General features: G+C 42.6%; 1 protein-coding gene across 2 annotated transcripts in view; it reads right to left on the bottom strand.

Annotated features, from left to right (window-relative positions):
• RAPGEF5 (Rap guanine nucleotide exchange factor 5) overlaps nucleotides 1-26,898 on the bottom strand; it is a 171,009-nt gene that overhangs the window by 65,235 nt on the left and 78,876 nt on the right. For both annotated transcript variants that reach the window (XM_064506324.1, XM_064506325.1), the window contains exons 10-11: nucleotides 5,382-5,485; nucleotides 4,965-5,053 (exon numbers count right to left, since the gene is read on the bottom strand). In XM_064506324.1, coding sequence (XP_064362394.1) covers nucleotides 4,965-5,053; nucleotides 5,382-5,485 — 193 coding nt within the window. The remainder of the gene's footprint in view (nucleotides 1-4,964; nucleotides 5,054-5,381; nucleotides 5,486-26,898) is intronic.

Genomic DNA, 26,898 nt, shown 5'->3' with positions numbered 1-26,898 from the left:
CTAAACTCTTATTTCTCTCTATAGGCATTGTAATAATATGCATTTTTCCTACTCAGTTCACCAAGTTTTGCTAAGACTTTGCAGCAAAGTTTACAAAGTCCCTCAGAATGATGATAAGACAGTATTTCATTGTAAAGGACTGACAAGAGGTAATGGTAGCAGGCATTTATTCTCTCCACCCTAAATGCTAGAAGATACGATCACAAAATGTTAAGCAAGTATTTACTCTCCTTGACATCCGTCCCCATGCACAAGATACACTCATCTTGATTTTGTGGCAGTCACAGGAGTACATGTTTTTTAATACCTTCCACTCATCAGGATTAAGGCACAGTGAGCAAGAATCCTAACAGCATTCTTTACTGCTAAGAAACAAAGCAAAACAAAAATCAAAAAGGCATTTTTTCTTGGATTACTAGACAAAAGACAACACCTGAAGAGGCAGAACTGTAGCCCTTCTTGGGAGCACCACTTAGCAGCTATCTAACCACTATCAGCTCATGCAAGAGGGTACCATTCTCCTAAAAGGTCACATACAGTTCCTCAGGTCATGCCATTACCCAACACCAAAGCAGTATCATCGGTACAAGTGTGGAAACAGAACGGATTGAAAAGTAACCCTTACTTACATAGCACTTCTGGGACAAACAGACAAGGTTCGAGGGTTCTTCTGGATGCTAGGTCGTGATCCCAAAGGTATGACTGCTTCTGTGTGACAGGGGAGAGTTCCCAGTGACCCAAGGACCATCTACAGTCCCAGATAAAGCAACATAGCATGGCAGAAAGGTAATTACACCTTTCCGCTCCTCCTCTTCCTAATACATCCAGGTCATACCTAAATGTTTCTACATCTATTTTCACTAGGTTATGAAGATTCACGCTCTTTTTATGTTCAGTTAACCCTCCTCCAGGCCTTTATCACCTGCCATCCTAAATTCTGTGATACCCTATCTGACAAAAAGTTATCATGCCTCTCCCTTGCCACAGTTCCCTTTGCCCCCTCTTTTAAAAAATTCATCAGTTAAGACCATCACCACTAGCTGTTACTCCAGTCATGACACCCCTCATTTAGTTCCTTCCTCTAGGTCTCCATTCCCCACTGCTTCCTGCCCTCAAAGACCTTCACAAATCAGTCTCTCCTTCCCCCTGTTCATTCCCTAAAATGAATCCCATGGTAGGAAGCTGAAAGACAGGTAGTGCCATCAGCTGTGATGAGGGGAGATAAAGCATTCTGTTTCAGCAACGTTCGGGTTAAGCCGTATGAGAGAGGTGGTCCAGCCCATGGGAATGGACTGAGGGAGCCAGGCAGCCTAGGGAAGTAGCAGTGGATTTGATGATCATTGTGTCACAGAGGTTGTCAAACGTTGAACAAGATCACCATGAGGCAAGATGGCATGTTTGAATACAGACCAGTCAGAAGATCCTCCGAAGACTAGTTCAGGATAATATCCAGGAAGGAAATGTTGCTAATGCCCAAGAAAGACAGGCTTTTGCAGAAGGGGATAACAATTTCAGAAAAAAAAAAGTCGTAGTCAATGCAAACAGATTAGAGATCCTGAGACCATAAGATTATGTCTTTCAGAGATTACTCGTTCAAATCCTCATCCTTGACAAGGATTCTCTCAGGAGGTAAGCCTAACATTTTCTGCCTGGATATTGACATATTTGAAGGGTCTCACTCTACCGAATTCTTAAAACTTCAAACTGCCCTTTAAGGTATGCACTCAGCAGACATTCACAGCTGATTACAACAAGCTTAGAGATCATTTGGAAACATTCTTAGTTATAGAAATTAAAAAACTTCCAGTAGTTCATATGCTTTCCTACTCATGCTAGAAAACAAGAAAAGCACAGTCTTCCCAGAAGGTTGTACATTACAGGTTATAGCAACTCAACGAGATGGAAATTTTCTCTCTTTGAGATGGGAGGCTGTGGGTTAGTGGCAAGTCCCAATTTAAGCTGATGCCACAAAGACTTATATATACCCCTGCCATAATCATCAGGAAAAAAATAGTCATTAAGCAGTTATTAACTAGCTAAGTTTATGGACTTGTGTAAACCCCTTACTTTCAAGATATCCTTTAAAGACATACCTACAGAAGTCATCTGAGCAACAGACTAGTCTAGTTGTGCGTGTTGCAATGTCCTCTTTATTGTCCTTAGTTGCTATAATAATGTTCTACCATGTCACAGGTAACAGGACTCTTCTTCAGGCAGGGTGACAGAAGGCGTCCTCACCTGTTCATCATAGCAGGGGATGTCGTAGCAGAGTGCTTAAGGTATCTTGCTACAAGTTTAGAGGCAGCTGAAGGGAACCATCAGGCCTGGGCTGGACCAAGGCTAAATTTATTCCAGACCATCTCCAAAGCTTCCCTTTACTCTCCCCACTATACACAGTACCTGCTGGCCTAGGCTAGAAAATGAAGGATGGCTGGAAGCAATACAAGGCACATCATCCAGCCATGTCATTGTTTATAAAAACGGGTGCTCCACGGCCATGCTAGCCCCAGGAGTTAGTGGATATTTTTTTTAATGACCACGGAGGGTTGCAGTCATGATTTGTTATACAAAGAATGGGAATGAGAGCATGTGGAGCATCCCTTCCTGGAAACCAATGCAAAGGGTCAAGTAGAACAACAGCCCCCTGTGCATTAGCGTACGTAAAAATGGCTCTTTCACATATTATCCACAGACAGAAATAAGCAAACAGGGGTGGGAGGCTGCAGGGAGAACATGAGGCCAAGGAAGTCATCACGTAACTGGCAATCTGACAGCAGGAGCAGCGGCTAGGTAGAAGAACATTGTTCTTTTATGTTCCACAAAACTATGTCTGCTAAGATACAACCCTGCAAGACTCTGCCACTCCACAGTCCTCTGAGATGGGCCAGACTGGAACTACAAAAATGTCCTACAAGGAACAGCAAAGCCTAGACAAATAGCACAAGGATGCCATCAGGTGCACACACTGACGTGTACATATGGTCACTATGCAGCCATATTTGCCGTATTTCCTCATGTCAATTCCTGTAGGGGCCTCCAAAACAGAGCGATCACAATTATCACAGGGGCATCTACCACACAAACATTTGAAAACATAACTGAAAAAAATCTCTTATTTTGAAGAAGTACTGTATTACCAGATTAATAAAGCTAGACAAAAACAGTATATGATGAACTACACTCAGGTAACTTGAGTGCCACTGGGCAAGGTTTAGGACATTTCATTGTGATGGCAGGAAAGGGAAACCACCACTTGATTCCATCCATAGGATCCAGTTTACCCTGGCTACGGAGAAGAGCTAGCTGTTTCTCTCCGAAAGGAGGTGTGATAAAGCAGAAGAGGGGAGGAGAAGCCAACATTTAAATACATTACCATCTGCTAACTAACGGTCAAGCAGTGGCTTTAGTATTTGTTCTGAGGGCAGTTTGTCAGCTCCTCTCTAAAACAATAAGAAGAGGCTAACGAACTGCCTTGCTTGGGCACAGTGATGAGAGAGAGAGAGAGAGTAAAGAGAGGGAAAAAAAAGAAAGAAAAGGTAGTAAATATCAGTATCAGATATACTCAGTATCCAATGTTTTGTGTAAGGAGTGTCTTGTATTTAAAAACACTAAAATATAATGCGTAACACTAGTGAAAATCTCATTGTTTCCCAGCAAGATTTTGAGCTTATGAACAAAGCTAAAGAACTGTAAGAGCAGGAAGTTAATGTCCCTCAATCTGCAGGTGATAAACATTTCTGGGCAAACGTTTTCTGAATCTATCTAAAATTTGACCATAAAGGGCCCAAGTATCCTTCAATGAACCACCCCGTTACACTGCCCAAGAGCAGTGTAATAAATCATATAAATCATACACAGAAGTAGTCTGACTGCATCTGTGGAAGCAAAGCAATCAGAGCCTCTCTCTGCACTTACATGTTAATGCCTAGGCAGACAAAAGCAGCACTAGAAATATAATGCTATCACCACTGGACACTCTTTATATTTCTTCAAGGCATTTACGCATCATCACTAGGAATGTGCCTATTGTCCCACACTAAACTAATGACTTGTTCTGAGAGCCCAATACTGATGTACCCCTGGGAATCACAGATGTTATTTATATTTTCAGTCACTTAAAAGGATTAAAGTGTGTTTATTCTCAGTAATCTCATTTGTAGAGAGAGCTATATGCGGGCATCAAGAGTATGCGTTTTAACCCTGTTGGGAGCGATCAGATGCCCAGCTCCGTTCGGATCCGGCTGCATCCTCAGCATTCTCTTCAGAATCCGGAAACTCTGGCAGTCTCACCAGCCTGGCTATTTTCATTAAAACTATGAATAAATTGCAGGTTGCAGGCGCTCCCAATAAACTACCACAGGACCTCTGGTGACAGCAAGCTGCGTATAGGGCCAAGAGATCCAGCTGAAAATTAAACTGCATGTCAAGTAGCCCGATCAATATAATAATTGCTCTGGGCTGGAACAAATTACTATCTTTGGCTGAAGACATACAAGTACAGCATCAGGCTACAGAGCACATCTTGTGTTACGAGGAATTCATAAGCCACACTTATGAAACAGAAGATGTGCCAAAGTACTTGGGTGGTAGCAAAATATGGACTTAGCCACACAACTGAAGTGAACATCGCGTGTCTGGATCAATACAGCAATAGCTGCAGGCTACAAGGAATTGCAGTCTCTAGCTGAGGAGACACGAGCGCTGCACAACACACGCTGCAGCCCGGGCTGTCTAGTGTAAGCCACGTACTAGAGAAGGCAGAAGTTGCTGCTGAGTGTGTAATTCCTGCACAGATTCATTAACTGCTGGTACCTCTGCCCGCGGCTGCGCGCCCCGCTTTGCCACCGCCCGCTCACCCCGCGGTCCCGCTCTCCCTGCCACGTCCCGTCGTGTTCAAGGGCAGGTGCCGAACCGAGCCGCCGGCTCTCCGGGGGGCCCGGTGCCGCGGCGGCCTCGCGCCTTACCCGTCTCTTTGTCCTGGGCGGCCTCCAGGTGCAGGTCGCCGAGGAGGTGCTCCAGGATCTTCTCCGGCGTCCCCGACACCACCACGTATCTGTCGGAAAGCAGAGAGTCCACAGAGTCATCCTCCGTGGAGGACTGCGAGCGGCTGCTCCATTCGTCCTCCTCGTCCTCCTCGTCGATGTACTTGAAGTAAGGCACGTCGAAGGTGGGCAGCGGCCGCTCCCCGCCCCGCTCGGCCAGCGGCGCCGCCGCCACCCGGGCGCGGGAGCTGCCCATGGCCGCGGACAAAGCGGGCTACGCGCGCCCCGCGGGGGCCATGGCCCCGCCGCCCGGTGCCGCCGCCGCCCGGTGCCGCCGCGGCGCGGAGCGGAGCCCGGCGCGGCCCCGCGCACCCGCCCGCCGCCGCGGCAGCCGCTTACCTCCCGCGCCGCTCGGGGGCCGGGCTGCGTGACCACACCTTCCTCAGCACCAGCGCCGCGCCGGCCGCCTCCCGCGCCGCCTCGCCGCCGCCTCCATCGTCCGCCTGCGGGCACCGGGAGGGGCAGCGCCGTTAGTGCCCGGCCGGCGGGGGGCCCCGCCGACGCTTCCCCCCCGCCCCCGCTCCCCGCTCCCCGCTCCCCGCTCCGCGCCGGGGCTCCGCGCTGCCCCCGCGTGCGGCGGCCGGTGCGACCGCCCCCGCCCCCGCGGGGGGCAGCGGCAGCAGCGCGGTGGGTTTTAATTCGCAGGAGCCGCGATGCAGGGGGGCGTCCCGGAGGTGAGGTTCCCTTGAATTTCAACCGGGCAGATAAAACGAAGGGCTGCTTGCAACAGCCAGAGCCCCTCCAGCCTCCCGGGGACCCTAGGACTAGCTTGCATGCTGCGCAAACAGAATATACACTCCGCACAGCTTCCCTCCTGCACTTAAACAAAGGCAATAAAAACAGCGAGGTGGAGATGCAGTATATGCCGCTAAGCATCCTTTAAAATATTTTATGCACAAATCTCCCTCCCTTCCAACAACTTTTTAACTTGCGAGACAAACAACAACACATAAAGTTAAGCCCCGTGAACACCCCTTGCGTGAACCTCAGCTAAAGGGAGACGGGTCAGTGCACCGACTTGCCCTGTCTCGGCTCCCTTGAACAGACGGGAACCGAAAAACCATCCATTTCTGCACACGTAGCCTGCATCCACAGGCACCGAGCGGCTAAAGCCAGCTGACTGTGCAGTGCGGGAGACGAGGGCTTGCTGCTGACAGAGCAGGGCGCATGGAAATGCGCTGGCTGGTGAGAGCTGCTCCTAGGCCACTGCAAGATCCTCCTAGCGGATTCTGTCGTAGGAGCGTGAGCAGCACAAAAGAGGCGAGCTATTTAAATGCAAGTACATACGGCAGTGGCTGTTCCTCTAATTCTGACCTGGTTTGGAATTATATCATTCACTATGTGAACGATAATACATGTATTAAGGCAGTACACGTACTACTTGGAGAAAAACTAGCATTTCTGTATCAAGCGTACAGTATCCAGCAATGACAAAGACTTCAAGTAGCCTAAAAATTGCTGAGAAACAGATCTTGGCAAAACAAGACAGGGAACTTTCTGATCCCCCTGATCACTTTCTGATCCCCTTTTTTATCATCCTGTTTCTTATTCCAAGATCCAGTGAGTGTGACCACTGCTTCTGCTTGTCAGTTTGTGCAAGCATGTCCAAAGATGCATCCCCTGCCCTGAATAAGTTTTCTATATCAGTATACAACATGTAGAATGGATCTATTAAATTTCTGCAAGGTCAGACATACAGGTACTGAGCCAATTAATGTCAGATATTCATTGTAACATTCCCAGGGGACATTACTGAGAAGCCACGTTACAGGAATACTGATGCATAATTGTAATCTTCCATTTCACCGGACGCGGGTTTTTTTGTTGCCTACATATTTGAAAAGCTGCAATAAAAGAAGCAACAAAAGAGAACGAGAGCAAGAACTAGAAGCAGGTGCAGTATTAAAGCAATTCAACAACAAGGAGGTTTATACAAATGAGTAAACCTCTCCATTTCTCTCTCTCTCTTTCTCTTTCTTTCTCTGGCATCCTCTAAGGGAGCCCTGATCCTCATTTCCCTGAGCTCACTGGCATTCTGAACTGCAGCAGATATAGGGCATATATGTGATGTGTGGCACTGTATCTGTACAAACCATCTATCTTCACATATATGGAAATGGATTTTTAGCACACCCATATACATTACATACATGAGCAGCTGGCAGCGACTCAAAAGTCAGCAGTGGGAGGGTGAAAGCTCTATCATACTGAAAGGACATTAACAATAGGCTATTCTGGAAGACAGCATTCCCACTTTAACATCTCGCCAAGCAGAGACATTTCCAAAAAATCTTTTGCATAACTATAAGCAAACTGACCACATAAAGAGCTCCAATGGTAAGATTTTCATAAGTTTCTTATTTTTGTCCTTGCCCGTTTTATCAATTTCAAGGGAGAGAAAAATCAACCAGTCTTATCAGGAAGGACAAATATTGTGCAAAATCCAAGGACAATCAGGCTGAATCTGGATATTCACTGCCTATAATAATTTTTTCCAAAAAAAGGAAGGGATAGAGAACTTCTGTATTTGGCTATTTTCTGTTTTAAATACTTTCGTTGTATGGGAAGAATTATTATCTCATTAAAATCCCAGTTATGCATGACAATTTTGTGTGTTCGCTTTGACCCTTAAATCGTACTACAAGCAACAACAATTAACTCGAACAAAGCGAAGCACAAAGAAAAGTCCTATGTATTTCCCCAATTTGTCCAAGTTCTCATTTCAAGGCCACAGATATTATTCTAAAACGACATAAAGGCATACTTCATTCATTAGAATCTTGAATGGCCTCTGAAATAATTAATTCATGCGGGAAGAAAACAGGGCTGCTCTCAGCCTGCTCCATCTGAAGCCACTGGCACAGGAGGACAAATGACAGCAGTAAGTACTTAGGTGCAAGGCAGCACCCTAGCTGAGATGAGTCCCTAAAAGACAACAAAGTGACTGAAGAGACATTTTCACTGTACTGCCCATTAATTTACCAATGCGATCTCTCAACACTTTCTTATTCAGAGCATTATGCAACCTGCGTGTAAGTAACCAGCGCCAACCATGCAGGGGCACAGCAGCTCAGCATTACCGACTCCCTCATGTCATAGCTGTCCAGATGAATTTGGGGCAGAGAGGCTGCAGGGGCAGGGCATGCTGCATATCAACAGCAGAATCATAATTTAAACTCTGGCACCTCAGCTTCTAGCCCTTGGAGGCTGCCTATTTGACATCCATCCGCTCCAGTGCAGAGGGTGGGAAAGGACTCTCAGAATACATTAGGATTTGGGCTCTTGCAGAGGAAGCCCAGCTCAGAGGAAAGGCAGCAGGGTGAAAAGCACTAGAGATGCCCTGGAGAGTAATCGTCGTCTCACTCAGTATGCAGCCTTGAGCAATTCACTTGTCCAGACTCTCCCTGTCTCAGTCGTCTCTTCAAAACCACCGTTTTCCTCTATGTTACACGTGTGCTAGGAAAGTTAGCTAGTGCCCCTGCAGCGCTCTATCTCTATTAACCATTATATTTCGTGTTTATTATGGCTCTTAATTAATCATCTCTCGATATCAACCTCCATGTTAACTTACCAGCAAGACTTTCAAGTAGACAGTAAAGGCCCTCTGGACTTGGCAGATCTTTTGACCAATGTTGCAATCAATTCCGGTACTCTCGTCTATGTTTCTACTATTGACATAAGCCATTTCATCTCCAGGGTAATATATTTTAACAGCAGACACACACTACCTTTATTTTCAGCATGAAAGGAACCCTGGTACAGTATAAATATTTATGTACTTATTGGAATGAAACAACTGCAACTCATTGCTTAGCGCGCCTTAACTTGTGCAGGTTACGCTTTGCATAAGTAGGAATATGACCCTCTGAATTACTGCTGCAGCAAAAGCAAACAGAAGTACATATTACAGTGTTGAAAATAGCCATAGGGTGCCAGCTTCGTTACGGGAGACGTGATTTCTGGGTTATCTGGAATTGACATGGAGGAATCAAAACTCTGGCCAAAGCAACATGTATCTGTAACAATCAGGGATATTTCCATGTCCCTAGAATTCCTTAGTTTGGCCTTTTAAATAAATAAAACAGGAAGCAACATCCAGAATGTGCTGCTTCCCCTCTTCCTACTCGAAACACACACCACTAGAAACAGCTTTGAAATCTTCTTAACCTTATAAAAGCTTTTTGCAGCCTCACTCCAGCAAGGAAAAAACAGTATGCTCTGCAATAGACACTATCATCATAAACCTGCTTCACTGAAAATAAAGGTTCTTCTTTCAGGAAGAACCTCCCATTTTCCCATCACTCCTCTATGGGACAGGACACCTGTGCAAAGGTTTATTTATTTTACCCATTACCAAACTGTCTGTTACGTTGAAATATCACGACTTAGCAACTCAAAACACACACTTCCCCATGACAGAACTCTTCTTCAGTATCTCTACATCTGCCTTTTTTAAAAAGGGGCCAGACCCAAAACTACCCACACAAAGCCCAGAGCCAGAGAGACCACCACACTGTTGACTTCAATGAGTAAGGAAGCAATACTGCAATTAAGAGACATCCTGAATAAAGGCATCTATGCATACACCTTTTCCCACTGCCAAACGACAACTGAGCAAAGGCAAAGCAAATCTTCCTCGGGCACCACAAAACGAAGCAAGCTTTATACAGACTATCTCCTCCAAAATCACATTAAATAACAAAGAAATTGCCTCCTTTCGGAGCTATAGAGGGCAAGAACATTTTGTTTTCACAGCATAATTTGGAAAAACTGACTCAACACAATCAGATAATGCTGATCACTTCTGCCTCCATCTCTTTTGATGCTGGTGCCAGGGCATGCCCTTGAGTGGTATGGGAAAAGGCAGACTCAGAGAATTCCCAGGGCAGCTCGGGCTCTGGAGAGGATTCTGTCCCCAGAAGAATCCCGGAACTTCCCTGCACGCAAATCCCAGGTGCGCAGGGGAATCCTTCTGTGAAAGGGGCGTCACATACAGGAGCGGAGGCTGGAAGGGGGTTTGGAAACACAGATGCGTAAGTACAGGGAAGGTGCTCCAGTAGGTGACAGAGCAGGAAAAAAGCCACAAAATAGCAAGATCTTCATTTCAGAAAACTAACTCTCTTCCTGGACGAGCGTATTTCTGCTTGGATGTTACAATCACTCCCTCCATTTAATGGAACGCATTGCCCGTTCAAAAAAGACATACGAGAACACGGCAAAAGATCGAGCCGAAAAACTGGGAAACGCTGACTGTTATTCCTTAATTTATCTCCTTTGAATAAGACAAGATTTTTTATTACATCCTGTTCCTTCACTACAACTCTGCCTTCTTTAACACATGGTGAGCATTTGCTCTGGGACTGGCTCAAAACTGAGGAAAAATGTTCTTGCTGTTGGAATCCTGCTTTACCTTCTGCAAAGGCTGGAAGCGTGTGCGTGCACAGAGTGACACAGAGATCCCCAAAACTGCTCACTGAGAACTGGCTTGGACACAGCAAAAATCGTAACTGCTTTATCTCAGAGCTCTGTCCAGGCTCATTACGTCCTGCAGGAAGATCCCGGCCGTGACAGCCAAGAGCTACAGCTGTAATGAAAACCTCTTTCGGCTCAGGCTGAAGCATGCTTACAGCTTAGTGAATCTTCAAATATTAACCTGCAAAGCTCTAAAAACTCTTTGCAAAGCATGTACAAACTGCATATTTTGGCCTCTAACTTGGGCCAGATATGGGTGGATACTTATGAATATGGCAAAAAACCAAAGGCTCTTCCCCAAAGGGATTTCAAATCCCACTTCAGAAGTATAATGGTATAAGAGCTTTTCAGAGAAACTACTGCCAGAATTTTTTTTAATGTAGCAAAAAGTATTTACCTCTAACCTTACTCTTAACAGCCGTTGAACCACGTTGGCTGCATTTTTCATTAAGAAATTAAATAGGCTGAGTCAGACACCTTTCAAAATGAGCAGATAAGATATGACAACTCTTATAAGCAACCAAAAATGGATTCTTATAATGTAGGACATTTTCCAACCCTAGTAGTATACAATGAGACTAGTCCTAGCTATAAAACACAAACATATTTATATTACATCAATCAAAGAAAGCAAAAAAAAAAAATCTATTAACAGCTTCTCCTATAAGAGACTCTCTTTGAGACAGCATCTATCAAAGACTAAAGATGACTGCCTGCTTACACTTCATTGTGTTCTTCACTAGATCTGTTATTGTGAATACTGCAGAATTAGATTTAAAATCACCAAAGTACAGACAAATGTACAAAAATGGCCCTAGTCCTTACAGGCTATTCCTCTTTATCTGACAAGAAGATGGAAATGAACACATCACAATTAAAGTGGGAGATGGTCTACAGTATCTCTGATCTCTGTGGATAATCCATCTTGGAATATATTGCTGTATTTCACAGAGTTTCAACAGAGACCAAATTCAGCATTAATAGGCTTGATTCACTTTCAGCTATAGCAGGAGAAAAGCATTTTAAAGCCACCAGCACAGCTCAGCCAAGGAGATTGGTAAATATTTTTTTTCCTGAAATGGTTACCCTCTCTTTATTCTAGAAAGACAAAATTAAAAAACAGCTACTATTCTAATTCTACTTAAAATACTATAGCACAACACTTCATTTTAAATGGGACTGTCTATTTCATAGTCAATTTGATGATCACCACTTTTTCCAAATTTCAAGGAAAAAAATACCGTGTATGACTGCAGAAACATCAAAAGCAGTTTTTCATATGAAAATACTTAAGAATCAAAAAATACCTCACATAAGGACATGTTGTTCTATTTTCCTATAAAATATAGTTCATGGAATACTCATACTACATTTTGTTATTTTTGTCATCTTAAGAACTCTTCCCCAATTTTTCATTATACTCTAATATTTTTGTTTCCCCATGCAGTCGTTAAACCTGCTTTCACAAAGATGTGCTAATTCACAGCATACTGGGAGAAAGAGAAATTCACTAAAGAAAAATTAAAATAGTTTACACGGTGATTTTGTTTTGGCTCTGAGACTTCTGACCACCCCATAAAACACTTTTAATGATACTATAATCATCTCCCCAGCAAAACAAATCCAGGGATCCTACCAAAACTTCACTCTGGTTTCATGCTGAGCTATCTGTCTCAGAGATGCACAACAAACAGCCGACATTCTGCTTAGCAGACCCTCTTCTGAATATCAGTATTTATCAACTTGCAGATGGTGGTAAAACAAGTAAAAGTCACGTCAGGAAAAGACTCAAAATCCTTTGTTGCCAGAAACAATTTTCAATATCACATACAATAATGCACAGAATAAGCACTTTTACAGAAATTGTTGATGTTATCATCTGCATTCTGAGAATCTGCTGCAAAGACAACGTTAATAACAAGCTACTCTTGTAGAAGGGTCAAAAGGATAGTGCCAGTAAGACAGAGATGATAGACAACAGGCATCAGGGAAAAGATTAATATCCCTACACAGTCATACATCAAGGAACTCAATTTTTTCCTGTAATCCCAAAACTGCTGAGAGTAGGATTCTTTTTGCTTTCCCTATTACTAAGAAGTAAGAAACTGCTCATGGGAATAGGGAACAACTAAGCATGAGCCCTCGTGTGAGCAGAAAGGCTGCTGTCAGGTCCTAGGGCAAAAAAACCCCTCAATTGCATGTGTGTGCTTAAGCTCAAGAAGCAGTCCCGCTACAAGCAAGACTGGGGTTCTGCTGTACTGACCACTTAAAAAACAAGATAAAACCAAAAGAAAAAAAAATCTGTGCAAATCAAGAAAGACAAAAGGAGAGAGAGAAGAGGAGCTTTGCAGAGCACTGAACAGCAAATCAGTGTCAAGAACTGCCCCAAATAGATCCTGAATGCTCTATACCCCAAAGCGGCCCTTGATTACCTCAGAATATTGCCCTTCAAGGTGAAAGCACTTTGATGGATTCCTTTAATGAAAGGAAGCAGTACCTGTAACATAGGAAAAGCAGCATACTTTCTAAAATAACACAAAAACCACATTAATGGTGTCACAGCCACCCAAGTAATGATATCTCAACCCTAACACCCCCCAACTCTTTGTTAGATAATGAATAATGGCTTTTTAAGACAACTGGAGGCTATACATTTCATTTTTCCCTTTCTTTCAGCACACACACTTTGAAGCTATCAGTAGATAAGTTTGACAGCCTGACAGAGTGCTACCACCTTGGCAAGGACAACCTAAGAGACCTTCTCTCTATAACCATACAACAGCTAAGGAAAAAAAAAAAGAAAGAGCGAGAGAGCGCAAGAGAGAGACAAAAGACACGAGGACAGTTTTAATATTGTTATCATTCTCCCATAGCTGGCAGGGCAGCACTTATTTCAAAAATACCGGGATACGGAATAACTGCAGACCTAGAACATGTGCATTTGCAAAAGCTCTGCAGCACACCAGGACAAATTAATGTGACTGTAGGACAAAAGGGATAGGTGCCAGCTATCTCTTCCAGTCGCCTTGCAATTAATGTGGTGGTATGTTGAGCTGACTGGAAATTTTCCAGTACAACTTTTTTCTCCTGAAAAACATGGATCCCCTAGAACTGAAACACTGCCAGAACATGTCAATTTGAACAGAAACCAGCCTGCCAGGCTCCCCCCAGTATCCGCATATACTGTGCACTGCAGCCTGAAAGGAGCCCTCAGGAGCTCATCAGGCCTGGAGCTACAGCTTGGAGGTCCCAGTTTCCTGAGTAGGTGCCAGGAAAATTAAATTTATATTTCTATCCCAAGGGAATTTGTCAATTGCATTATTTTAACTTGAATCAGGATGGGAACTTTTTTTTTTCCTCTGAGTGTAAAATTTCTTGTAGGATAAAAATTAGAGCACCAGAGGCAGGTATCTCCCTGGCATATATAGATCATGTAGCAGTTCAGACCAACAGCTACCGAAATATCTTCGTCATGCCAGTGGGCAATGGATTAGGCCTCAGCTGCAGTTAAAACCATGAAAGAAATATGATAACAACTAGAGGCCTTAATTTTTGGATAAGAAGGGGAAAGCATTGTGGGAGGACTGTAGACTTAACCCAGATATCCCAGCACTGATAAAACATACTACTGTTATCATATGCATTAGGGAAAAAAATCTGAAGATGATTGACTAGATATACAGAAATTCTACTTGAGAATAATCTTAACATCAGAAGAGTGAAATTCTAGAAATTATTGGGATATGAGGGGAACTAGATAACAAATTCATTAAAATTCAGAAAGGCTCTTATGTGGCTTCTAAGGCAGCCCACATACAGCTTTCACACAAGAATGGAAACTATGGCAGAAGATAACTCGCTAATATTACTTTATCTGATTTATTAACATAGACTTAATATTCACCTTGGTAAGGACACCTGTACAAAACCCTTACGACCTTTACTATGGACTTAGTGATAAATAAGGTCTCCTGAAAGAATGGAAGAGATCTGGCAGTATATGTATGACACCATCAGCCTTATGTAGCTCTAATTAGCAATGCTGGACACCTACAATTTAAGTCAAATAGACAAGACTTAAACTATTTCTCTGCCTTTCACTCCAATTTATATTTGGTGCGAAGTAAAACATTATTTTTTAAAAAAAAAAAACTTATCCAGTTACTGTCTACCAGAGAAACTTCTGGCTCTTACCTTATATCCTCAACACCTCTCATGCTGGCAATGCCATTATTCTAGTACAAAAAAATTAAATGGGGGCAGATAAACACATTCCACATTATAACTCAGGATTCCAAACTTGTAAGATTAAAACTTGTCTATTAACTGATGTTCTGCTCCTTACATTTATCACTGTAAAACACATTTCTTTTTCTTGAAGTATCTGTGCTCACAGAAGGAAGCAGCTGATTTTTCAAGACAGAGTACTCAGCACAGGCCTATATCTGGTTCTGGCCTCACAAAAGGCTTAAGATAAATTCTAAAAATGAGAATACTATATAAAGCTGGAGCTCATTCTCAAGAGCTCTGGAATGAAAATACCACAAATGCACTGATATTTAATGGGAGCTTTTAACAGAAAGCATGAAAAAAGATCCAAAGCAAATGTTTAAAATTAAACCAGTTCATTTAACCGCTAGCTAAACAGCAAAAGTCATAAACTAGAGTTTATATCCTGTGTTTTGGTGTTTTTTTTCCAACTAAGTTAGATATAGTGCTGTGACTTCTTTTGAGAAAAGCATGATTCACTGCAAATATAATTTTCTTCATTTGGATGATCGTTTTCACTCCTTCTAAAATAGCCTGAATGACCAGCCTTTTTACTGATGCTTTCTAATGGCTCTTTTCTTCCTAATTAATTCATGCATCTAAATCACTCAAAAATAGATGAGCCACTAATCACTGGCAGACTTGGTAATGTACCCTAAGGAGAGAGCAATGGTGTAGAGCATGCAATCAGCCTGCCAAAAAAAAAAATGAAAAAGAGGATAGATGGAAAAATAAAGCTCACTCCTTTCATCTAATAGCAGATTTGATTCTGCATTTCTCATGTAGGATAAAATGCTCACTGATTTCAACAAATAGTTCATCACAGAAATGAGAAAAATCAGGCTGCTTCTATACAGGATGCTTTTCTCCAATAAGTTACACACATGCACAGGAGCAAATTACAGGATCAAATTTTTGGTCTTGGTACAAGTTTGTTGTCCACATTTGGAAAGAAAAACAAATGGGGGTGGCAAAGCGTGGGTTAACAATTAACCAGCTGTTGTCAGCAATAATTCATTTAAAAGTAGAGACTACATCACACAAGAAAGAAATTTCATTCATTCAAGACTACAGCGAGAAAAGAACAAAACTGTTTGCTTGTATGCCTTTGTAAAGATGGCATATATAAAATGATATATTTTAATTATATTTTCATGTATTGAGGAAAACCAAAACTGTTGCAAACAATAAAAATTGCAGAACAATATACAATAAAGCCAGCCACCCATATTATAAAGTAAGATTTTACTTTTCTCCTATTTTATGATTTTAAGTAATCTCAAATTAAATTAGTTGTATCTTGTTCCAGACAGAATAATACATCTGTTCCTTAACTAACTGTAGTCTGTAAAAATTTGTTTCCGTATGAATGTTGGGAATATACTTACTGCTTTCTTTAGATAATACAATCGTGTACAACTTCAGGAGGAAGGTAAGTTAGTTATATTGATGGCAATCTCAACATTTATTCAAGTTATGGAATGAAAAATGCATAGTTACCATGGCAACCACTAAATCACATGGTATCTGCAATGAGATGCAAGGCATCTTGAGTAAACACGCATACGTGTATTTGTGTGTCCTCTTCTGCACAGATTGTCCCTTTGTTGAGGAATGCACACCACAACATGTCAAATGCCAGATTTTACTTTGTCTTCTGCAAAAAGTTGACAAAAGTAACCCAGAATGTAATTTTTGCATGGGATCATTTAACAAAACTTATCATTAGAAAAGGAAGAAATATATAAAAGGTTTACAATTCAGTGTTTTGTTAGGATTCACCTGAATAAAGACCATGAAACCTTACAAGTGACCTGTGTCCCTCTCACACTCACTCTGTACCTTGGCATCAGGAGACCAATCACAAGAGCACTACGGAAAACGCTTGCTGCCGGGCAAAGAGCCTGACAGACAGGCAGCAGCGCATCGCGCCGGGCAGCCGAAGCTGTTACTGCCTCCAGCTATCCACCTCACCCTGCTGATGGTTGTTGCCGCCCCCAAAACAAGGACATCTGATCTACCCTTGACTCAGCCCTGAACCAGGCTGCTGCACATCTCCTGGGGTCCCGATACTATCAGTAACTAACACACAGCCTGTCCCCAAGAGGGCCTCCCCTCCTCCCTGCTCTTCACAAAGCCAACCCTCTCCAGAAGGATCCCCCAGACCATATCCCTCCACCCACCAGCCCCATCCACAAAGCATCTAAATATCCATCAGGCACTAGGCTCCGACTGTGTTTCACTGCTGTCCTTTTCCTTCTCTTCTTCAGCCACTACCGTGCCCGCAGAAGGCTCCCTCCCCCATCCTTTTAATTGACCATGAGGAGCAGCATCGACGTCAGGTTCCTGAGCCATCTCCCTTGGATGACTCCCCTCCTCCTCCCCCCAAATACCACTGCCTCTTTGACCTCCTGAGCCATCTGAAATGATGTCACTTAGAGGAAGAGATATAGAGCAATAATGCCATGCCACCTGTCAGCTTCCTGTATCAGAGGTTTCATTCAGCCAGCAGTGGCTCCATGTTGGGATGCAAACATCCACTGACGTGTATCTTCTCCTGATGCCATTCACTGATGCATATCTTCACCTAATGCCTTTCTCTTCCTCACACCACATCCTATCACTGTCAGACAGCACAGCACAGACTCCCCAGACAACGCCAACACCTCTGATGACACCCAGGAAATACTGCAGCTCTCCCATCTCTGCTCTGGACCTTCCTTCCCCCATTTCTGACTTTGATTCCCCCCTGATTCGCATAGCTTTATACAGGTTATCAGTGCTCCCAGCAACTACACAACAAAACAGGAATTTCATATTCATTAGCAGCCACTCTTTTTCTGTATAGGCATAAGATCTCATCTAACCAATTTCTTCCTGGTTACTCAGGAAATGATTTTTATAGTCTTACGTCTCAGAAAGTCACCCTATCTCATCAGTCCTTCGAGTACACACTTCCTAAACCTGTTTACTTTACGCTTTCTGGGCTCTTCCTTCCCATCTGGTTGGTCATGTGCTATCTGACCTGAACTTTGAGAGGTAAGGAGATGCCATGGGGGAAGAGACATGCTCTGGAATTCATCAGTTGCCAGAGAACGGCTGAGTAAAGGAGAGAGAAAATGAGATGTGTGAGCAAGCGACTAGGTCTTAACTCCCTAATAGAAGCTCGTGAAGAGGGTTACAATATCCAAGTACTCCTGGGAAATAACTAATGAACCTTTCTTCAGTTCAGTCATGTTTCAAGAAGCAATTGCCAGAGTTACTAAGTGCTTGAGATGGCCTCAGTCATTGCCATGATTTATATTATGCATCATCATAACTACAACAGTAGGTCAGGAGGACTTGTGCCTTATGGATGCCTTGAATATTAACACAGACATAGGACGATTAGGAGAATGCAATCAAACACACAGACCACAGTAATTTCACTGGCGAAAGATAAAAACAAAGCATTTAAAATCTCAACATAAGGTTTCTGTTAGGTTTTTAATAAAACAAATCAGATTTTCATGATTCTAAACAGAGACTGCTTACACTTTCCTGTGATCCCTTAAAATGCAAGTTATCACAACCTAACATTCCTAAAGATCTGTTAGGAATTTTTGTTCCCAATATAAGTAATGAAAATGCAGTTAACAGTGTAACTGCCCACTCAGTAAAGACAAAAAAAGCTGTCATCTCTGTCTTCTACCTCTGTCTATACTGGAGTAAACTCTTCCTGTGCAGTGCATTTCTTCATCTACTCTTACAGTTTGCATTGGTGCAGTGGCTGCCTGTTAATAACCAGCAAAGACAGAGGTGAGACCTTAGGCTCACAGGCATTAATTTGACACACAAGGTATAACCTTTATACACAGCATCTCACCCGACCCACTGCAGCAATGCTGTGCCAGAGAGCGTTTTGTGAGGCCACACATCCGCAAGGAAGGAGGACATGTTTGCTTAACAACAAAAGGGGTTGATCAGCAGCTTCGCAGGAATCTCCAGACTCGTGAGGTTATTTAAACCCCATCAGCTAGTCACCTTTCCTTTTAGTTATATGAGGCTTTGCTGGCACAGAAGGACATTTTTAGAACAATGAAAATTTAAAACATTGCCATCACCAGAACTTTCATGCTATTTGGCGATCTTAAAGACAATTCCCCTCCCCCCTTGGCGATTTTCAAACTCTTCCCCCATGATAAGTGAGGTAAAAATACTGCTAACCTTCAACACTATCTTCCCGATTACTGTGTTTCAAGGTCAGTAATGTGGAGAATACTAAACTAATCCAATTTTCAAGGTCAAGATATGAAAGACAGAGATGACAGTCAACAGTAACTTTCATTCATTTGCTATTCAGGATGCATTTTTTCTGAATTTCAAATCACAAAATCTTTGCCAATTCATTAAAGTTTCAGCTCACTAAAAATTAGACTATTCTAAAAATAAAATGCATTTTTTAGTTAATCTGATTAAGATGTTTCTGTACAGCATGATCTAAGCCTCTAATTATTTATATCTCTATAATATCTCTATTGCTATTTAAAAGAAATAAATTCATAATGATCCATTTTGATGGAAAACATTCATGCACTGAAAAGTGGTAAAGCAACAGAAGTCAAGATGCTGAATGTAGCTAGGGCCTAAAAATGAACAAATGTTTCTCTATATTGTGTGTGCCAGGAAAGTAGGAGCTCGCATGACATTTGGCAGTGATTTCCCATGATGAAGCAACTTTCTGTGGCTTTCATTTTCATAAAAGCCCTGTTCCATTTAGAGTTAGCTCCTTACCCTTAACAATGCAATACAGATAAAGTTCATTAGATATATTGTCTAAGGGTGCAAGAGAAGAAGTTTTGCTGTAGCAAGCACTTAACTTATGCATGGCAGATCAGAAGGAAAAACTGTAAAAAGGATTGGAACAAATTATTTGCTACAACAGCAAATAATTGAGGCGGGCATTTTGATATTATATGTTGTGCCGAATTAGCAAAATTGCCAAAATGAAGAATCCACAGAACAGGAAATATTATTAGATTGTAATCAACAGGATTTACTCCAAGCAGGGTGAGCACCCAGCCATTTGACGCAGATCTCTTCCATGCACGAGAGCACTGGAATACAGGAAGTCACAGCTTTAATGAATTACACAGAAAATTGCAAATGCCTATGAGATTATAGTTAATTTTTACATTATAATGGTCAAGCACCTTTTACAGCTTGATGGTATTTCTGCTGGAATGCAACACCTTCATTTCTTCTTACTGCAGGTAAGGCATGAACTTCTACCATAAAGAAGTAAGTAAATAGCCTCTTTTTTTTTTTTAAACCTTTTCCACACTTACAGGATCCTTACTACATATTAAATAGGACACAAGTTAAAAAGTGGTAGCATTTCAAAATAACATGTATGTGCACGGTTTACTGTATAGCTTTTGTCTAATACAAATACACTATTTCCATGTCACTGCTATGAAAACAGTATGTGCCAACTGATTAACTGGTAAGTAGTGGAGAGAGTTTAATTGCATTACAACAGCAGCTGAGAAAGAAAATGGTGTAAGGGATTTCTACCATTTTTTCCCTGCACAGAACAAAGCTGTTTCATAACAAATACTTTTCCCACATATATATGTATACTTGTGCATCTGTGTTATAGCTGGGGATGGGGGAGTGAGCATCAGTGAATTCCTGGAAGGGTACGGCCACCCAGTGCAAGACTGTTTCACAAGCGGCTACAGATCCCACACAAGTTAGCACAGATACCTATGGCTTTGTTGTAAAATTGGCGTATGTTCCTTCTGTTCCTGCACAGGTTCCTACAAGGAAGTGTCTCAGCGAGGCACCAAAATAAAAGGGACAGACTTTTAGAGGTCTTCTGCAGTGAAAACTATGACTGCTCCTCTGGAAAAAAAAAAAAAAAAAAGAAAGCCAACTTTAAGGAAGCACCCAATTTTGGGCTCCCATGTTAAAAAATCTGTTGCCTGCAGCAATTTGTTCAGGCTTAAAAAGGGATACCGTTTCATCCTATTTAGAGCATTCTTCAGCCAATCAGTGCATCCTAACTACTTAAACACCATGCCGGTGTGTGAGGGCATCTCAGGCATCTAGGTTCACAACATTCCTGAAAAAAGAGACATGGGAATGTTCATTCACCCAAGGTCCTGGGAGATGCCTGTGCAGAAAGGGGAGCTCCCAAGCCCCAGTCTGACACCCAGAGGCCATCAGCAGCTCTCTCTCTCTTTGAGGAGCTAGCTATGGTTAACGCATACCTACAACGGGCTTCCTCCAAGGTCACCCCAGCGAACAGGCAGCCTGCATATTTTACTTTTTCTGTCAGCAGGCATTGGCCAGTGAGTAGGAGAAAGGTGACGCTCACAGCACCGAAGCAGGGGCATAGCAGTTTGTAGAGGCAGATGTGATGCCCGAGAGTCAGGTTTGGCCCAGAGGAACCGAAAACGAAATTGAAACTTTTCAGGAACCGCCAGCTGAAAAGCTGATGCAATCTGAAGGGGAAAAGCAGGGAGGAGTGCCACAACAGATGGCTCATCAGGATAAAACAGCTTCTCTGCTACCAACCTGAGACTGCCTGTAAACGACTGGTTATTTCTACAGTGTGAAAAAGGGTCCCATAAGCACTCCTTGTAAGTGGCCGGCTTTGCTTTTGGCAAGGTCTACAGCCTACTTTATCCGTGCACAGCACGCACACAGATGCACACATCTCTACAGAGACCTGGGGGACCGCTATTTCCAGCGCAGGATGCACGAGCACCCTGTGCTGTTCAGTGGAGTGGGATTCTGCCACATCCTTAAAGAAACCTTGAGAAAGGCCCCCCTCACAGGTGCCACCATGTGCAGCGAGGAGGATCTGATGGGCTCCCAAGGGAGCACGGGGCACAGCTCATTCCCCTCAGGAAGCTGTTCAGGTGCCAACGATAGAGCAGGTAGGACACTACTCACACCTCCACCCAGGCTTAATTTATTTCTTTTACCTCTGTGGGGAGCAGGAGTAAAGCACTCACCGCAAAAGGAGTTTTGTTTAGAAGTCACATACTTCTTTTACATGAGTTCATCAAATCTAGGAAACCAAGAAGAAATCAATACAGTACAATGATCAGCCTGCTATGGGTATTGTGAACAGACTGACAGATTATTTAGACAGACTGAATCAATGTGTTGATTCCACTGTAAAGATTCAAGTGTCGCACACAGGCAGGCAAAGCCAGGGTGTTGGTACCCCTTCCAGCCGTTTGCCATTGACACGAGGAAACCCAGGCCTGAATGCGTCTAGTTTTTAGCTTGAAACTTAAACAACTAGGCTTTGCATGTGAAAACTGAAATTACGGCCTCTTCATTCCAGCCAGCTCTGATTAGTATATTCTCCCCTGACCCTGACCACATCAATTTTCCCTATTAACCTGCTAAATATGGCCAAGCAGCATTATTTTTGCAAGCACTAAATTGATTTAACTGTTGCAGTTATATCTACACATATATTTCAAAGGTGGTGAATAATTCCCTATTCGTAATATCAAAAATATTTAGTAAAAAGGGATAAGCTGATACTGCATTTATTTAATAAATAGTAATTCCCCTAAAAAAGGAAGAAACACCACGATATTACTACCAAACCAAAAAGGTGATGTATATTTGCATCCTGTGCTAGTTTTCTTTTCTACTAAGAGAGCTGCGTACTGGTGCTGCTTCACTCCTCCTAGCACTGGACTAGGTAGAAACACTGCTCTCATCACCTCCCAGGGGAAGCAGAGAAGAGCTATGGGATGGTGCTCGGTCCTGCCACTCCAGGTGAGACAGCAGTGCCAGCCAGACTCGCAAGGGGCAAAGCTAATGCAGACCACAGCCAGCAAAAACATTTTGGCTGTATGCCTTTCCCTTGGTCTAACAGGGTGATGCTGCACGGTTCAGCATCATCTCCTGTTCAGGCCTTACCATAAAACAGTGCTTTGAAAATCCAGCTAAGGTTTGAACTCCAGCAAGCTGTTAAAGGAAATACCAGATGCCATTCATGATCCTCCTGATTTAGGTCACTCTATTATTTTCTAAGTCACCAAATGAGGCTAAAAGTACTTTTGCCTGCAACCAGCAGCAGCTGCTGCTGCTCCCACACGTCAGAGCATTCCCCGCTCAGATGTGAATGTTTCAGTAAGGGGCAAAAAAGCCAGGAACTGCCTGTCACGTGGTACCAAAGTATATTTGAGAAAGGCCACAGGGTCTCTGCTAATTTCAAATCCTGTTTCATGTTTCCACATGAAACATCTAATTAAAACTTTTCACTGGGTAGTTAAAATGAAATCCGTGCGTGCACACTGGAGACCTCATTTTCACATGCTGTGAATTAGAATATTGAAGGTGCTGCACACAGCAATAGAAACACTGATCGAGAAAGGAGAGGGGAATACCTGCTTTGATTTAGACGGTGGCAGTCAGCAAAAATATCACTAATGGCCTAGCTTTTCGTTTCTTTGCTTTTTGAGCTGCCACATGCAACCAAGGAAAACGAATGCAAGCGGTGTATTATCTGCTACCAAATCAGCATTCTCCACAGGTGACCGCATGTCAAGCACATCTTGCAAAAGGCCACCACCTTCCACGGCTACAGCACAACAGAAGCACTAGATCCCAAGGGCCATACCTTGCTCTTACACAGGAATACCTATTAACATCAGTAGGAGCTAAATTAAGCTTTAAAATGCAGGCAGGCAGAGTGAGTGACAGAAGAGCCATACACAGGGACAAGGTTTGGAGATTATTTAGAGACGCCTCGTGATTGAAATAAATAAATCCTGAAAAAGAGAAGTCTGCACAAAACACAAGGTCAAGTTGTCTTTCTTTTCTTGCTATGGAGGAGACTTCAGCAATAGAGGCAAAGATTTATTAAGAGAGCTTAAGTTCTCTTTAGAGCTGCCCTTTCTCCAAAAAGCCCTCGAAGCAAACAGGCTGAGAGGCTAACCTACACAAACAGGTTAACGGGAGACGGTTGAACAAATGGTGGGAAAAGCGGACTTTTCATATCAGCCTGTCCCAGGCAGTCTCCAGAGCATGCCTGCAGGAGCAAATGCTGACAATGCTGGTGGCATTTATTCCAGTGAGATCCTGACTCAGGCTCTCAGATCTCTGCAGAAAGATTGTTTGGTTGCTAGTCAGGAAGGGCTGTGGTGCCGGCACAGCCACACCTGAAGTCACAGGAGGTCTCACGTACTCCTGAGCATCCTGCCCCTGGAAGCCCACTAACTTTAGAGAGCAGGGAGTACTCTAAATGGAAACTGTCTTATTAGAGAACGTGCTCTGCTCCAGTTTCTCCTGGAAGTAGGAGCAAAGCTTGACCTGTAGAAACATCATCAGTGCACAGGAAACACGATCGCCTGTTTAATGACACTCTCCACATATCTCCTGCATCACCAGTCCAAATCTCCACTACGACAGGAATGAAGATTCTTCCTGAACATATTTGGGAGGATAGGGGGAAAAGGGGAGGGGGGGGGACCAAAAGCCCTGCATTCTTTCTGTCTGGCTCTGATCTCTGGGCAGGCTATGAAATCTCAGACACCAAAGACAAAGCTGTGGTGGGCAGCCAACAACTTCTGGCTTATCAACAAAGTTTCCCAGTTTATCTTGATCATTTCATCTCAGTCAGGTCCACACTGAGAGCCAAAGCCTGACATCCTCAATTGGTTTCAATTACAACAGAAAAATGAGTAAAACAATGAATGACTTCACCAAAAGGCACATCACTGAAAGGTGAAGCACAAAATTACTTCTTTTGAATTTCACAAACTGCTTGAAATTTCTGAGTTAAGTTTGCATGCTATATATTCAAAATATTATCAACCTTCCTTTTTAATCATCCTGAATATAGTCAATAAATTTCCTTAACTTGACAGAGAATCCCAGGCACTTCTGCTCTTTAGAGTTCTTTGGACAAATGTAGGAATAAATGTCCAGGAGCAGATGGCAGGAGACAGCCATTGTAGTATCACCATAACTGGCAATTTACTTATATCGGAGAAATGGAAAAAAGAACATTCAGAAAGTCATAAAAGGTGTTGATCGTACAATGAAGGGCACTGACCAACAAATTTTAAAAAAGGAGAATATTAGAGGAGGTGCCTTGAATTCATAAATTGTTAATTTCTACCTCTTCAAAAGAAGAAAATGATACATTATTTTTATGTAAGCCTCTGGACAGACTAGAAACATAAGCAGGTAAGTGGTTTGTACAATTTGTTTCTTCACACATGTGTAATAATGAGTCTTGGGAACAAAATAAAAAGGATAACAGGTAATATGGCCAGCCACTACAAAGCTCTGAGCTGGAAAAAGATCTATGCAGACAGAATAGACTTCAAAACACTTTGTAAAAAGGGAACAAAGTTCTAAGGTGCACAATTAGAGAGCTCAAACAGAAACAGAAGTATTCAAGCTCTGTATTATAAATAGGCTATTAGATGAAGAAAGTACTATAGTGAATGTTTTGGATAAATAGTTTCTGTTAGATGCTTGCAGAAGCACTACAGTTTTGAAATATAGAGTTTCATTCTATAGTTTTCAAAAAAGAAGGGTTTTCAGTAGCATACAAAATCCTGAAAGAAACCCAGAAGGAAGAGTACAGTGATGACTTGCAGGTGAAAGCCTTCAAAGAGTTTCTCTGCTTCTTCACACTGATATTGGCTCTAAGGCAGAAATTTGGAACCAGGTTTTGGTACTGGAGCCAGGAACTCTGTTGTCCCACTGTCCCCAAAAACAGCTGTCCTGTCCTCTCCCTACTCCTGGATGCTCACCCCCCTTGTCGCTCACCCCCTTTTTTTTGTGCCGTATAAGCCTTCATGAAGCCACTGGAGAAGCGTCTGAACAACCAGAGGCTGAGACGTGACTCTGACTCTCTGGCCTGGCTGCAGTTTTGCTCAGGTTTTTCAAAAAACGTGCGTTCTCGCCCCCAGCAGTTCAAAGTCCAACACAGTTTCAGCTCACTGGGATCTCCAAGCCATCTCTCAAGGATCTCAAAGCAATTCATCAACATTCATTAACTACTGCAGGTTTTATAGTACCCCTTCAAGGTCCTACAGGTTTAAGACCCCATTTTACATCTAGGTAAACAAAGGCGCAGAGGAGTGGGAGGACCTGAAGAAGGTCACATATTAAATAACCAGTGGAGTCAAAAATAAAATTCAAGTGTTCTGACTCCCAGCTTTTTGTCCTATTAAATATGACATGCCCTTTTCACCTTTCTCACCTCACAAGCTAAGGTATTGTCACATACGAGAATGAGTCATCAATCTAAACCAAAAAAGCTCAGAATACAAAATATGTATGTGGAATTTCCTTCTATACAAAGTGTTTTAACATTACAGACTAAATCACAGAGAGGGGCAAATTAAGCTTTCTTTTCTTTTCTCTTCTTTTAAATACTCTAGGCAAAGCATCTGGAGGAAAGAAAGTAGTACAGGAATACATAACCTAACTCAAAGGAAGAGAGTGAACTTCCCAGTATCCTGTAATTGCACATGTTCCAATATTATGCTGACAAAGTATCATGTGAGCACAAACATTACTCATCTCAATTTTTTTATTTTTACAGAGAGAAGGACATTACCAACTAACTGCCATTTTGCACAGCTTGCTATAGGGCTTTCTTCTCCAAAACTTTGGTCACATTAACTTACTCAACAAAAGGAATACTAAGTCCTCTTAAAATTACATAGTAAATAAAAAGATACGGTTTTTTAAAAAATAAAAGTGTTTCAAGAGACTGAAACAAAGATTTCCTAGCAGCAAGATGACCCCAATTCTACAGCTGAGCAGGAAATAGTTTCCTTATCTCTGGTAAACTTTTTCCATTTCAAAAAGATAGCTGTTCTGCCCTGAAAAAATCCTAGGAACTGCAGAAGTCTTTTTTTTTTTTTTTTGGAAAAGATAAAGATGTTGGCTTACCCAGAATAAGTGATCACCTGGAGGTATGTATTCATTCCAGCAGATGAAAGATCAGACTTCAGGAATAGGACACTCTCTCGGAACATGACAGAACTAGATTCAAGTCCCTTTTCTTCCTGATTCACACCAGAGACTTGAACTTCAGGCTACCTCCACAGTAAGCATGTTACAGATCTCTTAATTA

The sequence above is a fragment of the Dromaius novaehollandiae genome, chromosome 2 (assembly GCF_036370855.1).
Source record: "Dromaius novaehollandiae isolate bDroNov1 chromosome 2, bDroNov1.hap1, whole genome shotgun sequence".
NCBI lineage: Eukaryota > Metazoa > Chordata > Aves > Casuariiformes > Dromaiidae > Dromaius > Dromaius novaehollandiae.
This window is presented reverse-complemented; position numbering and strand designations above follow the sequence as displayed.